Source organism: Xyrauchen texanus, chromosome 1, assembly GCF_025860055.1.
Source record: "Xyrauchen texanus isolate HMW12.3.18 chromosome 1, RBS_HiC_50CHRs, whole genome shotgun sequence".
NCBI lineage: Eukaryota > Metazoa > Chordata > Actinopteri > Cypriniformes > Catostomidae > Xyrauchen > Xyrauchen texanus.
Genome location: NC_068276.1, coordinates 28545748 through 28561413, shown reverse-complemented (window position 1 = coordinate 28561413; position 15666 = coordinate 28545748). Strand labels below are relative to the sequence as shown.

The following is a 15666-nucleotide window of genomic DNA, read 5'->3' as shown; positions in this document are numbered from 1 at the left end:
TTTGCTTGAAACTGACATTATCATCCTTCAAAAGGATAAGCGGCAGATGCAAAACACAGACAGGAACAGAACAAGGTTTAACAGACTTTCACGTTTTACTCTAATCGTTAGTTTTTCTCGTTATTTGGCATTATTGTTTCTATCCTACTTCCTCAGTATGTCTATTAACAAATATACTATCATTCAAAAGTTTTAGAACGTGAAGACATTTCTATTTTTGAAAGAAATGTATGCTTCTGTTCACCAAGGATGTATTAAATTGATCAAGAAATACAGTAAAGACATTTATGTTTCAAATGACTATTGAAATAAATGCTGAACTTTCTGTTCAACCAATAATCCTCTCCTTGGAGCAATATCATATTCATTGAAGTTGCTAGTTTAGGACCTGTGAGGAGTCTGTTCCTCAAAATAGAGACTCTGGTGTACTTGTCTTCTTGTTGTTGTGCCTCTGGGTTGTCCTTTTCTCTATCTGTCCTGCTTGGATCCAGTTTGCTTTCTTCTTTCAAAGCAATGGTGCATGGATTATACTCATCTCATAAAAAAATAAATAAAAAAAGAATAGACTGATGAATTTCAGAAAAAATTTAAAGTGACTTGTGAGAACTGGGGAAAAAAATGCTATTGTCACAGTCTGTCGCCACCATCTTCTTCAAGGAGTCTTATTTTGAAGTTTTCCCCCAGACTTCATTTCCCAGAATTCTCTGCCTAATCACTTTCATCAGTTTCTTATTATTCTCACCTGTATTCCATTCCCTCATTAGTTCCTTTTGTATAAATATCCTCTAGTTTTACCAACTCCTTTGTCAGTCCTTGAAGTGTTACATTGAGTAAAATGAAGTGCTACTTTGTGTTTAAGAAGTGTTATGTTCAATAGTTTGTTTCCACTCCAGTGATTATAATTAAAGGATTAAAAATATCTACTCCTGCATCTCCTCTCTTAGACACCAACGTTACAGAAGGACTGACCAGCAATAAATATGTATATAATTACCTGCTCTTCCAAAAGTCTTCCTCTACTCCAGCGATCCTACTAATCCTCCTCTCCTACAAAGCTTTACCTCAATGTGCACATCACTGACCATGGAGCCAACAGTATTATTCTTGGAGCTTTTCATACAGGATCTTTCCCTCTTGGAATACACAACCAAGTTCCTTCACCTCGTTGCTTCGACATCAATTCCGGACATAAACCTCAAGCCCATTTATAGAGTGTGATTAAACTTCCACAGCACTTCCGGAGGCAGAAGACCTTCCCTTGGCAAATTACATCCTAACCACCCTGAATATAATTTCAATTCACATACATCACGTTTGTTAGAGTTGTTGACTTCTCCCCCCGTGCCTTCCACGGCCTCTGTCTCCACGCCTTCCATGCCCCCAAGATAACTCCACTCCTTTCAATTTCCCTAAATAATTTTTTGGTGGTGGCTCATCCTCTCCAGGTTCCAGGGTTCGATTTCCTACCGCAGCCAGCGGTAGCGACCACAGAATTACATTTTCCCCGTATGCTGTGAATTATGGCAGGAACCGTGGGCCACTACCTGTGCCCATGCCTTCCACAGTTAATGAGCCAGTGCCTGTGGCCTCGACCGTCCCAGAACCAGTGCCTGTGGCCTAGACGTCCCCGTATCTATGCTGCCTGCCTGCTGGAAGAGGAGGAGAAGGAAAAGGACTCATCCCCAGTCTCTGCCTATGCTCACGGCCATGGAGGTCAATCCACAGTCTCTGCCCATGCTCGTGACCACAGAGGTTGATCCCCAGTCTCTGCCTGTACCTCCTTCCATGTCTCTGCCCTGTGGCCACTTCCCCGGCCCCCGGATCCATTCCCAGCCCTGAAGCCAGCCCCTAGGCCACCTGATCATCCTCTTTGGAATCTCCATCTTCTGCGTCACCCTACCCTCATCTGTTTTTGGCCGCCAGGAGTCACCCTTTAAATGGGGGGTAATGTCACAGTCTGTCTCAATCTTCAAGGACTCTTGTTTTGAAGTTTTCCCTCGGACTTAATTTCCCAGAATTAACCCTTTCCTGTTCTCTTCTGGTTAATCTTGAAATTTGAAGTAAAGTTTGAATATCTGCAGTGGCACTTTGTGTGTGTGTGTGTGTGTGTGTGTGTGTGTGTGTGTGTGTGTGTGTGTGTGTGTGTGTGTGTGAATAAGTGCCCTCTGCTGAGGTGGTCTGTGTTGCAGGCGAAATTGATTTCCTCCTGTCTTAAGGCTGCTTGGGGGGGGTAAGTGGAAAGTGGAGGCATAAGTAGGGATGGAGATAAAGAAAAAGGAAAACAAAGAGATGAATGAGATGTAGAACAAAGAGAGAAGGCTAGATGGATAAGGAACAAAATGAAATAAAATGGAAAACAAAAGAGACAGATCGGTAACGCTATAAAGTCCCACACAATTATGAAAGATAAATCTAGATCCTGACCATTGCTTGGTTTCATTTACGCTTTTGTATTATCAGGTAAAGACCTGAATGATTTTCGGTGTGTGGGTGTTTTCATCTCACATATCTGTTTCTCAAGCCATCTTTCTAAATGTTCCACATTCATTTTGCACCTTCTTCCTCACTTTCAGTCCCATTTGCTCTTACAGCCCTTTTATTTATATTATCAGTTGCTTCATAAAGCAATATCTCTCTATTTTCTCTCCCTGTCTTTTCAAACTGCAAACAGACAACTTTGTATAGATGCAAGTGCAATGGCTAAAGTGGAATGCGTCTGAGTGTGTGTGTGTGAGAGAAGAGACTGACAGACTGACTCTGATTTCAATCTTTGCCTTAAGGTAATCATAGTTTTGCTTGCTAAATGCAACATATCTATTGCTCCTGAGACAAAAAGAGCTCAAAGTACACGTGTTCATATGTGAACCAGGTATCTCATCACATCGAACCACTTTAGCAACGGTGATGTGATGCAGGTTTTTGGGTCAGTCATTAGCATTGAAAAATACATTGCATAACACACACTTTGACTTCAGCAAAGCTGTGCTGCAAACTTGAGATTTGCAAGGAGCTTTATAAATTTGACCTTTTTGCAATTGTTCAATTGGGTATGTGTTTATATGGCTTGTAGAGCTTTTTTGCTGTATTGGGTTTATTTAAAAACACACAGGCACATATTTTCTGGCATACTCACTCAAATGCATACACAAACAAACACACACATACAGAGAATTTTAAAGCTATATTAGTGAGGACCTTTCACAAACGAAATGGTTTTCGCACAGAGATAAATAATTATATTTAATTATATTACAAATAGTTTTTAAACAGGTTTCACTATATTTCTTGCAACAATTAAAAAATTGTGGCCCTCACAAGTAAAGTCAAACCTTTGCACACAAGCACACTGACGAGGAGGAGGGCGTGGCCGGGTCCTGAGAATGCACGCCCGGCACGGAATCGTCCTAATCAGCTGGGATGGGGATAAGGACGAGTCGGAGATGCCAGAGAGAGAGAGACAGAGAGACATGTATGTGTCTGTTTCATTGTACTGTTTAAATTTGAGTTTTAAATTAAAGTTCTGATGATTGTTCACTCTGGTTCCCACTTTCTCCTTGGAAGGGAAGGCAGAGTCTACCACACACACACATTCACTCACACTGCTTTCAGATGAGACACCCTGTAGCCTCAGACAGAAATCTGACCCATTTTAAATCCCTGTGCTCTAATGCATATGTGATTGCTGCTGTATGTTATCACAGTGATTAATTTATGATGGTCAAACCGTATCCATAGCTGCATCCTTCTTTTCAATTCATTATGATTATGTTTGATCTGTGGTTGTGTCAGCCAAATTCAGACAGCTCTTTTTAACTGTGGCTCTTCTGAGGCAACAAGATGGGGCCGGTTGCACCAGCTATACGTAAGTTACAACTTAGCCTAGTTGTGGTGTAAATGGGCACTAAGTCACAATTCACACACTACTAAATACTTGAGCGTTGCATCATTAAACTTATGTAGGACGTGACCCTACATATAAACTGAATATTTACGGAAGCCTCCCATCAGGAGTAACGGTTGGAAAAAAAAGCAGACTGATATTTTATGACATCAATGAGCTCATGTTTTGCGTGACAGGCATTAATAATTTAGACACACATTATGATGAAGGCATTTACATTTTTTTACATTTACGAGAGAGAAAAAATATGTACTCTTCAGCATGAAACCGATCTAACGGTGAAGTTTTCAGGATGCGTCACCCAGTGTCAAGTTTCAACACATTAAAAATATATAGGATATTAAAATGAATAAATGTCTATTTTTCCAGCCTGTTGTATTAGTATTTATTTATCACCCTTTATTTATTTTTGATGCAGTTCCTATATATTGTTATTTACACATTGCAAATATAATATTTATCAAATGTACTGTTATTAAGTATCATATTTTAATGGGGATTTATTTTATTACAGCTGTCCGTTACGTGAACAAACAAGGTTTGAACATCAACCATAACATCAAACTGAAACAGATGGCTTTTTAACACATCTGTGTACAAATTTGAAGGTGTTTTATTGGATCAATACAGGTAAACATCACATTAAGCGATTATGCATTACTTTACGGAGAGCTTATGACCTAGAAGTTTAATCTTGCCTTAAGACCAGGTACCCATTAAGCCCAAAGTATACTTCACCTGTCCGCGTTCCACATGTGTCCGTGCACAGTCCGCCTGATGTTATTTTCATCATCAGGAGTGTCCGCAAAATGTCAAATGAAGCCACCGATTGTGCAGACTGTGCGCGGACAAACGTGCATGCGCAAGGTTTACTGTTGAGATAGAAGAGTCCACTAGGTGGAAATAAGCACAGTTGGGCTGTACTGTCAAGCAGTAGTTAAAGAACATATACTTCTCCATTGTATTGTTGTTGTTGTTCTTACTATCTCTTTTGACAGATCCTCTGTTGTTCTTCTTCTATATCCTTCAGAGCGGATGTCCTGTAAACTCTACCCAGGGCTTCTACCACAAATGTATAGTTTAAATGGCCATTTTTAGTTAGTTTATGACACCTATTTTCAAGGGAAAACTTTTGCCCCAAAGTTTCTCACACTCTTTCACTGTCTGTCATACCCTGTTTTTGTCTTTCCCTCTTTTACAGTACTCTTTAATACTTCCCCCCACCCCTCTCACTCACTCCATGTGTGCGCATCTGAGGAAACTGGGCACTCTGTGTCGAGTCAATCAGAGTGTCACTTTCACTTAATGGTGAAGACTACTGTATTCTGGACACATAATTCATGTATGACATATTTCTATAGGTCTGTCTCAGGAGAGTGAGGTGGTGATTGTCGCTCCACCGCGGAACTCTACAGTGGTCTTGGGTCGCCCGGCTGTATTGGAGTGCATGGCTCAGGGTGAGCCGAAACCCTTCGTTTCCTGGATCAGGCAGGGTGAGGCACAAACATATATTACACATATGTTAACCATACTCCCTAACACAAACCCCAAACCTATACTGAACAGTCAGTGGAGTATTTTTTAGCAAAAAAGCAAACTCTGAATTGTTTATGTAAACAAAATTGCTTACTGGTTCCTATGGGATTAGAACCCACATCTATGAGCCACATCGGTAGCACCACAGGGAATGGCGAACATGTTTGAATTAATGCTAAATTGTCTGATGGGGGATAGCACTTGTCATTAATTTGCTTGTTGGGGGATGTCGCCTGTCATTAATTTGCGGAATGTGGTTGATTTCAGGGTACGTGAACATTTGGATGTAGCATGTTGATTTCCTATGTGATCATGTTGCGCATACAAATAACAAACACATTTCAAATGTAAAGATACTAAGTGCAGCATCTGTATACTTAGACCAGCATGGTCTATAATGCAATTCCAAGCTGGATTTTTGCTACTTTGGTGCTGATCTAGCGTGTTGTCCAAAACAATGTTGGCCAACCAGCATGGTCTTTCTGATGAAGCTTGTTGATCAAGGGAGTCTAGCTGGTTTTTAAGAATTGATAGGAACAGCGGCATTCAAAACACAGCATATACTGGTTAGCAGAAATGTAGGTCTTTTCAGCAGGGTCCTAGCCTAAGGTAGGAAAAGGACTCTGTGGGAATTATGTTGCCTAGTGGTAAAAGATGGTGACCAACAGGTTATAGGTTCGTGAGGTCTACTCAGCCATTTAGTTGAAGTCAGACGTGAACCTGAAATCTTCCTTTCTGAGCGGGAAGACCCAATTGCATGGATTCTCAAGTCACAACTGGCTAAGCTTTGCCTTAAAGTGTATGTGTGTGAACAAAAAATATTAATTACAATTAATTTAAAATACACTATTTACTATTTGAATAACTTTTTTCCACTAAAGACATTTTTCAAACCTTGATGAAAAATCCATGAACTATCATCGCTGTGCCCTTGAAAAAGGCACTTAAAGCCTAGGTTTATCGGGAGGTCCTCTGCCTGTAAAATGTGTTTTTGTTGCTTTGATTAAAAGTATCAGCTAAATCTGAACTTTAAGTTCTTACATAGAACAATGTATACATAAACACCCCATGCAAATTCAGATTTTTTCAGTCATTGTATATGTTTGCTTTGTAGACAAGTGGCTCAGCTGCAGCAGACACCCCAACTACCCACCCACCCTTTACCTCCACTGTTACTCTCCATATAGGTTCACTGTGGACCTCATTCTTACTACATAATGACCCCCAGGCTGTATAATGGAGAATGTTAATTATCATTAGGCTATATAAAAAAATAACAAGATGTTGTTAATTGCGTGAGGTGTCTTTGTTTGCACACTAAAATGGCAGCTGCAGACGGTCAGTGTCTAGAAATCATTAATGCACCCTGTAGCTTCCACTCCAGTTCTGTACTAACCTCTGCTGGTTGATGATGTACATTGCACACCTGTAGACTTCAATGCAATGCTTGTGACAAGCATTTTTCTTAAAGGTGAAGTGTGTAATTTTTTCACTGTTAAGATACTTTATCCTATCCAAGCTTAATATGAAGAGACAGATATAAATATAAAAATATATAAATATAAAATGTTATCAAACTCTTTGAGCATCCCAACCAGCCTGACAGAGTAACATTGACCTAACATTGGTGAGAGTTTGGGGCTGGGTTTTCTTTTTGTCCAACCAATAGAAAATGAAGGATGCTCAGGGAATCTGTTTGAAAAACGGCAATTAATTTAGCATTTCTGTTTGGTGATGCAGGAATTTCACACTTCACCTTGAAGTGTTGTGTTTAATGTTGGACACAAGAATCTCAGGGCAGCATGTAAGCTTTATCTTATTGAACTTAAAAATATGATTAGATTGTACTATATCTACTGTAGCTATATGTGGTTAAATTCTGAGTTACAGCCTTAAAGCATTGTCTTTCTCTTATGGATAGATATGGGCTTGAATGTTTTGTCCTTTTCTCAACGCTTGCACAAACTTAACTAATTTCCTATGTTTTTATTTTCTATACGTATGTTTTTGATTATTTTGCATTCTTTCCACACACCCACTTCTCTGGGATGTATAGATGGGAAGCCTATAGCTACAGATGTGGTTGTCCTAGCAACCAACCTTGTGATTCCTGACACCCGCAGTCACCATGCTGGAGTGTATGTGTGTCGTGCCAACAAACCCAAGACCAGAGATTTCGTCTCAGCTCCCGCTGAGCTTCGAGTACTAGGTAACTGTGAATGTATGTTTGCCTTGTTTATAGCTGATCCTTGGATATTCATTTGAATATGCTGTGGGTCACAGTCACACTTTTTAAGAAGGGTATCTTTCTGTAAATGTGTGTTGCTAATTGTGTCTCTCAGACCAATAGACTAAATTTATTTTGCCCTCCTACATTTAGACCTATATTTGCTGTTTATTTATAGGTCTTACAAATGATTGTCACCTGTGATCAAATTAATGAAAGTTTAAAAGGAACAAAACACAATATTAAAAAAAGTTAAACTGATTTACTAAACTAGTATGAATCGATTGAATCAGTTGAATTGGCTAGTAGTATTTCTGTATGGCTGCTGTTTCCCTGATTTATATACATGTTAAATCCCTTTGTCGACCATTACTATGGGTAAAATCATCAAGATCTGATCTTTTTTGAAAACAAATAAAAATACCTTGGGATTACAAAACAAAACATACCATGGAAAACTATGTTAAAACTGTGCTTTTTGAACACTAACATGATGGTTAAACAATGGTATTATGGAGAGTATCTTACAGTACGTTTTAACGAGCTGAATAATGCGTGTAACACGTCAAAGAACATTGACCGGAATTTATAGCCTCGGCTGATGTAATCATTAGATGCACCTGCGGCCAGGCTATAAATGGATACGTCACCAGGTGTCGTCAGAAACTATTTTTTCAGAGCGATTCTGTTTCTGTGTGTTTCACAAACCCTGTCAAAACTTTCTTTCCTCTGTTAGAAGTTAGAATCAGTTAGGCAGTGTGCAGTGAACGTTGTTCTCTTCTGTTTAGAAAATATTATATATATATATTTCAAAAAAAAGAGAGAATGACTGAAAGCCGCAAACGGTGCGTGTTCCCCTCTTCTCGCTCTCTAGCTGAAGACGACACACATCAGTTTTTGCTCTGTTTGTTTGGGGGTAAGAGCACGCTGCTCTCGCGTTGCAGCAGGGTGGGTGCGAGCACTGCGATTTGCTATAACAGGCAGAGTGCGTCGTCTTCGCCTCGCTTGCTTCCGGGAGTCAGCACTCACGAAAAAAAATAAATAAAATCATTCGTGGGGCTCTTGCATGGATTTGGCTGAGGAGCAAGAGACGGGTTGATCCCTTTCTCTCACTCTCTCCCCAAACCCAGCTGGTCCTTCACATGATCTCGTCGGATCATGAGGTGGATCGCGATTCTCTTCCCGCCTCCGAGCTTTCCGTCCGCGATAAAAAAAATCTATGGAGGAATTGCTCGATGTTGTTACTCGTGCGATTGCCAGATTGGACTGGCCACGCGAAAAAGAGACCCCCAAACACTCCAAATTAGGGGATATATTTTATCTTCCAGTCTAAGAAAGGGAACACCTCATGGGTCCCTTCCCTTCTTTGATAACCTCCATGAAGAGCTTTTTCGCTCATGGAGAACCCCTAAAAAAAAAAAAAAAAACTATATATAGATTTTATATATATTCTTCCCGTGTTCACATACCCTCGACGTCATTATATTCGACTATCGTGGGTGCTGAGGCACGGCGGTATTCAGTGATGCCGCCGGTGGAAGAGACGCTTGCGGGCTATCTCTCGCCAGGCTCGGCATCGTCACTTAAGAAGCCCTCTCTCCCCTCAAAGCCTTGTAGGACAACCTCCACTTTAGTGGGAAGGGCTTATCAAGCAGCAGGTCAGGCTGGTGCCGCTCTGCACACTATGCTCCTCCTCCAAGGGATTGGGGACAGTCTCGCCGCCCTCGCCAGCCCCCGAAGCAAGACCTCAGGACTATAAATTCTAGTAAGAGAAAACCCTGACGGTCTTGGGCCTAGATTAGGGGGTAGCTCCCCTCGGGACAGGGCGCGTGCTTCACTTCACCCCTCCCGGTACCCCCTCGAAGCCCCTCCATCCCCGCCACCTCTTGGTGTTTCGGGTTGCAGAGGCTTCCGTCAAAATTGGGTGTTTTCACTGTTCCTGCATTTTATTCAGGACTCAAAACACTCGACAACCCCTCAACAGGAAGTGTTAAAATATAATACCCATCTCAGAGATCCTGGCAGCGTGGAAACTTCTGCTGGATATATTCTTTTCTGTGGGTCTTATAAGGGCGTCAGGATTTAATTCACTCGCCGCTTTTCCGTGTTTCAACGGCGTGTTCTCACTACCGTGAACTGGATTTCGTTTTATGTAAAAAAAAAAAATTTAAAAAAAAAATCAATATCCTGGTTAAAGGGGCCATGGTATGTGTTCCCCTTCCAGAGAGAGAGTTAGGTTATTACACTAAATACTTCCCATTTCCCATGGAGGGTGAGGGGTGGCGTCTGGCTTAGATCTTAAAGCTTGAACTACCCGTGGGTGTTCAAGTCCAAGATGATGCCTGTCAAGACGGTCGTGTCTCAAGCCCTACAACTCGTTTGGCTGGTCACCATCGATCTTATGACGCACTTCTATACTTCATTTAGAAGTTCTGCCACAACATGGAAAGTTCCTGAGGTTCACTTCGGGGCTGAAGTCTTCCAGGGTCAGGTTCTTTCACTCAGCCTAGCCCTTTTTACCCGCACATTCACAATGCATGATGTAGCGCTGGCTCCTTGTGACTCTGGGGCATCTGCATTCTGAATTATGTAGACGACTGGCTGATCCTAGCGCAGTTCCAGGAACTGGCAGTTCAGCACAGTGATACCGTCTTAGCTCATCTAGTTTCTATGGGGTAGAGGCTCAACGCCATGAAAAGTGTCCTCTCTCCCGCTCAGAATACTGTCCATTGGGTATGATGTTCGATCACTATGCGGGCACAACTGTCTCCCGCTAGAATCGAGTCCATTCAGTATACCCTGAGCAAAGTCAGGCTAGGTCAAGGTTCTACTAGGTCTCAAGGCGACTGCGTCCTCCCTCTGGACCTTCTGCATAAGACCGTTTTTGTTGTGGTTCAAAGCCAGGGGGTTTTCCTCCAAGGGCCAAACCCCCTAGGTTAATAAGGGTTATGTGCCTCGGGCTTCATTCCCTTTCTATGTGGTTCAGACCCCGGTTTTCTACCTTGGGTCCCACTCTAGGTGTGTCTTGTTGTCGCAGGCTGCTAACGACAGACGCCTCCCTGACGGGCTGGGTAGCGGCCTTAAGTGGTCGTCCAGCTTAAGGGGATAGGAGGGTCATCAGCTCGGTTGTCACAGTCACTGTCTCGAGTTGATGGCTGTATTTCTGGCCCTGAAATACTTCCTCCTGAGGCTGCCATGTCTTTGTGCGGGTGGGCAATACAGCGGTAGCCTCTCACATAAATCATCAGGGATATCCACGTTCTTGTCAGCTGTATTTCTGAGGCGTCAGATTCTCCTTAGGGCCCAGGGTAAGCACCTGTCACACAGGGCAGTTATATCCCTGGATGCCCGTATGTGGGAGCAGATTTACTGTCTAGATAGAAAATACCAACAGGGGAGTGAAAACTCCACCCTAAGGTAGTAGTTGGCCAGAGTTCGACAGCAAGGGTTTTTTGCTTCTTACTGATAGCACCTCGCTGGCCGAACAGGGCTTGGTTCTCGGAGCTAATCTCTTCCCTCGACGGCTCGCCTTGGTGATTCTGAACAGGAAGGATCCTCTATCTCAGGCACAGGGCAATATTTCATCCATGCCCCGAATTGTGGAATCTTTCATGTTCGGCCCCTAAGGGTACCAACTGAAGGACACGGGGCTTTCTCCTGAGGTTATCAAGACCATTTTAAATGCCAGGCTTTTTCCACTTGGAACAAGTTTGGGTGAGATCTTAGGGCAGAAGAGGACCTCTTTGCCTCTAGGAATAGCGCAATGTCTCCTCTACTTCTCCCTGAGTCACCCAGCCCCCCCTTGGGTCTGGAAGTTAAGTCACATACATGACCCACAGTGCATCTGTATGTGTTTCTTTCCCCGGTTTCTCTGCTCCCAGGAGTCTTGGCCAATGTTCACCAGCAAGGGTCTTGCCTCCTACTTATGGCGCTGCACTGGCCGAACAGGATATGGTTCTCGGAGTTAATATCTCACCTCTACGGTTCGCCTTGGTCGATTCCGAACAGGGAGGACCTTCTTTCTCAGGCTCAGGGGACATATTCATCCCCGGCCCGAATTGTGAAACCTTTCATGCTTGGCCCCTGTAGGGTACCAACTGAGGTTCGCAGGGCTTTCTCCTGAGGTTATCGAGACCATTTCAAGTGCTAGGGCTCCCTCCACTTGGAACTGATCTGGGTAGATTTTACAGGGCAGAAGAGGACCTCTTCGCCTATGTTGATAGTGCAATGTCTCCTCTACTTCTCCCTGAGTCAATAACCCCCCCCCAAAAGTGAAGGTTGTCCTACAAGGCCCGGGGGGGCTGATTGTGGTGGCGCATACATGGCACTAATGTGCCTGCATGCGTTTCCTTCTAATAAGTTCATGTTACAGAACCAGCTAACTGCCAGTTTGCTTCAGTTTTGGAGTCTCTGTAGAAAGAACTGTCAGCGGGCACTTGCCTCACCACTGCCAGGTTCAATGTGGCCTCCACTTGTGGCCTCGGTGGGCGGGTGGGCATCCTTGCTAGGACCTCTTCATAGGGTAAGACCCCCCTTTTTAAAACCTCTAGAGTCAGCGTTTGGTAGACTTCTGACTCTCAAGATGGTTTTTCATATGGCAATTACGTCTCTAAGTAGACTTGGGTACCTACAGGCTCTGTCTCTTTTGCCGGCCTGTTTTGAGTTGCCCCAGGTAGGACCAAAAGCATTCTTTGCACCCTCACCCTGACTACCTGCCCAAGGTGCCTTTCACGACCCTTGGCCAGTCATTCTCTAAGCCTTCTGCTCCCTGCCGTTTGTAATGCCGGAGCAGCTAAAGACTACTCAGACTTTGTCCAGTCTGTGCCCTTCAGAATTATGTCCACCGCATTTGCTAGTGGCGTAAAGTCAGGGCAGCAGTTCTTCACTTTGAAGCCGTGACCGGGTTGTCACTTTGGGCGAGGGACCTTACTGCCCGGGCCTACGAGGCGCGCGGTCAAGCTTCGCCAGTAGGTTTTAGGGCGCACTCTAACAGAGGGCTCTCCTCCTCTAAAGCCTTGGCTAGAGGTCTCCCTCTGCAGCAAGTTTGTGGTGCGGCAGGTTGGTCCTCTCCGCACACATTAATCAAATTTTATGGTTTAGATGTTTATGCTACTCCGGGCTCTTACGCCCTTGAGTCGACATCCCAAGCTCATGTCTGAGACCTCTCGTGTTCTTGTGAGCACACCACAACCATAGGGTTCTGGACAGCCCCAGTGCGGCGGCATGGGTATTGCGTTCCCCGTAGCGCTTAGCAAAAGCGCAGCATCAAAGTGAAGCTTTTTGTAAAGGGAACGTCTCGGTTACATGTGTAACCCTTGTTCCCTGATAAAAGCGGAACGAGATGCTGCCAGAAAAGCCAGGAATTTATCACAGCAAGAATAAGTTTCTGAACTGCATACTTCAGTGGAGTCTTACGTTTTAAATGTTTAAAAATCATAGTTATCATAGGTATCATAAATGCCATTTCTATGGTTTTGTCAGGGGTTGTTGGGACAACAATGGTAATTGTGTGGTGTGGTGCCACCAAAATGGGACTTTTTGGAACATGGGCACCATTAGTGTGTTAGAAAAAAGCAGATTGTATACACTAAATACAGTGCAGACAGTTCCAGATCATTGAGTGCTTTGGGGGTTTTACTTTTAGTGGTCCAGAGGTTCCTGTGCAGATCAAAAGCATAATGAAATACCAGGATATTTTAGTCTAAGACCTGGTTTCTTGATGTTGTGCATGGAGGCACAAGATTATCCTCCAAAAATATGCTCCAATCTTAGAGTAAAAGATGTGCTTTTAGTTCTTTTAACCCTACTTCTAGACCTCACCAAATTATAAGTATTGTAGTGTTGCCAAACTATGTTTTCAGTAATGTATATATATATTATTGAAAACATAGTTTGGCAACCCATTTCCAGCAGAGTAATCATGCTTAATTGCTAATTTGGTTCTAGAAAATCACTTACCATTATATTAAACACAGTTGAAAGCTATTTGGTTTTTTAAATGAAGCTTAACATTGTTTTTGTGTTTGTTTTTGAGTTGCACAGTATGCAATAGACTGGCATGTCTTGAGGTCAATATTAGGTCACAAACTGCAAAAAAAGAAACTGCATCCTCTAGAAACTCATCAGTCAATCATTGTTTTGAGGAATGAAGGCTATACAATGCTTGAAATTGCCAATTAAACTGAAGAATTCATACAAAGGAGTACACTACAGTCTTCAGAGACAAAGGACAACTGGCTCTAACAAGGACAGAAAGAGATGTGGAAGGCCAGATGTACAACTAAACAAGAGGATAAGTACATCAGAGTCTCTAGTTTGAGAAATAGATGCCTCACATGTCCTCAGCTGACAGCTTCATTGAATTCTACCCGCTCAACACCAGTTTCATGTACAAAAGTAAAGAGAAGACTCAGGGGTGCAGGTCTCATGTGAAGAATTGCAAAGCCACTTTTGAAACAGAAAACAAAAAGAAAAGGTTAGAGTGGGCAAAGAAACACAGACATTGGACAACAGATAATTGGAAAAGAGTGTTATGGATCGTAACCCCATTGAGCTTTTGTGGGATCAGCTAGACTGTATGGTACATGACTGTAAGGTATATGCCCGCTAAGCATATATGGTAAGTGCTACAGGTAGCGTGTGGTGAAATGTCACTTGAGTATCTGGACAAACTGACAGCTATAGGTTCGTGAGGTCTACTCAGCCATTTAGTTGAAGTCAGACGTGAACCTGAAATCTTACCCTCTCTTTTTACTTCCTTTCTGAGTGGGAAGACCCAATTGTTCTGCCAAGAATCTGCAAAGCTGTTACTGCTGCATGTGGAGGATTTTTTGATGAGAACTCTTTGAAGTAGTTTAAGAAGTTCTTAAAAAACAATTTCAAATTGTAATAGTAACTTTTCATGTTATTAATGTCCTGACTATACATTGTGATCAGCTGAATGCCACTTTGGTGAATAAAAGTAGCAATTACTTTCCAAAAGAGCACATTATTCCAAACTTTTGGCCACCAGTGTATATACATATATATATATATATATATATATATATATAGTATATGTGTGTGTGTGTGTGTGTGTATATATATATACACACACACACACACACACACAGTATATTAAGTTGTACTAGTAAGTGAAACATTTTGTAAAATAAGTTAATGCCTTCTTTACATGTATGAGCTACACTATGACTAATTTTAAATGTTTAATGTAATTATTTTTGTTAATGGGTTCCAATAATTTGTGATTTGATTATATATACAGTCATTGCAAATGTTTAAAAAAATAAATAAAATATGCGTGTCTTTTAAAACCTCTCTCTCTCTTTTCCCTTTTTTCACCCTCCACAGCTCCTCCAGTTATCCTGCAGCCCCCAGAGTCTGTGTCTCTGTCCCGGGGTAATACAGCTCGTTTTGTGTGTAATAGCTCTGGTGACCCTCCACCCGTTCTCCGCTGGTTAAAGAATGGAGAACCAGTCCAGTCTAACGCCCGAGTTAAGACTCAGAACCCTGGAGTTCTGCTCATCAACCAACTGCGCCTAGATGATGCTGGCTACTACCAGTGCATTGCTGTCAACAGCCTAGGCACTGCCTGTGCCACTGCCAAACTCTCCGTTATTGTGAGGGAGGGGTTGCCCAGCCCTCCTCAGCATGTGTCAGCCACAGCCCACTCTAGCACTTCTGCACTGCTCACCTGGGACCCACCGGAACACAACAGTGACCAGATCATTGGCTTCTCCGTTCACTACCAACGCACAGCTGGTAAGACTGCAAAACAAATGTAAAATAATAATAATAATTTTAAACAGTATTTTTGTCTTGTTTTGTCTGGCAAAAATAGCCTAAACACCGAAACTATCCACTCACTGCTGCATCTGGGACACGTCACCTCGCGACTCACGCTTGCATTGTAAAAGGTGTCATTTGTTATGGGCACCAAAGCGAAAACACGCCACTCACGCCAAGCTCACCCTCCACTTACGGAGGAAGTGTGGACCCGGCA

The 15666-nt window shown here is 42.6% G+C and overlaps 1 protein-coding gene across 2 annotated transcripts in view; it reads left to right on the top strand.

The window, feature by feature from the left end:
- LOC127648899 (immunoglobulin superfamily DCC subclass member 4-like) overlaps positions 1 to 15666 on the top strand; it is a 101305-nt gene that overhangs the window by 52497 nt on the left and 33142 nt on the right. Inside the window, exons 1-4 of one of the 2 annotated variants that reach the window (XM_052133733.1) lie at positions 1333 to 1944; positions 5263 to 5394; positions 7494 to 7646; positions 15015 to 15425. In XM_052133733.1, coding sequence (XP_051989693.1) covers positions 1938 to 1944; positions 5263 to 5394; positions 7494 to 7646; positions 15015 to 15425 — 703 coding nt within the window. In that variant the 5' untranslated portion in view covers positions 1333 to 1937. Of the gene's footprint in view, positions 1 to 1332; positions 1945 to 5262; positions 5395 to 7493; positions 7647 to 15014; positions 15426 to 15666 lie in introns of those variants that run through there. The other variant, XM_052133725.1, reaches the window with a different exon arrangement.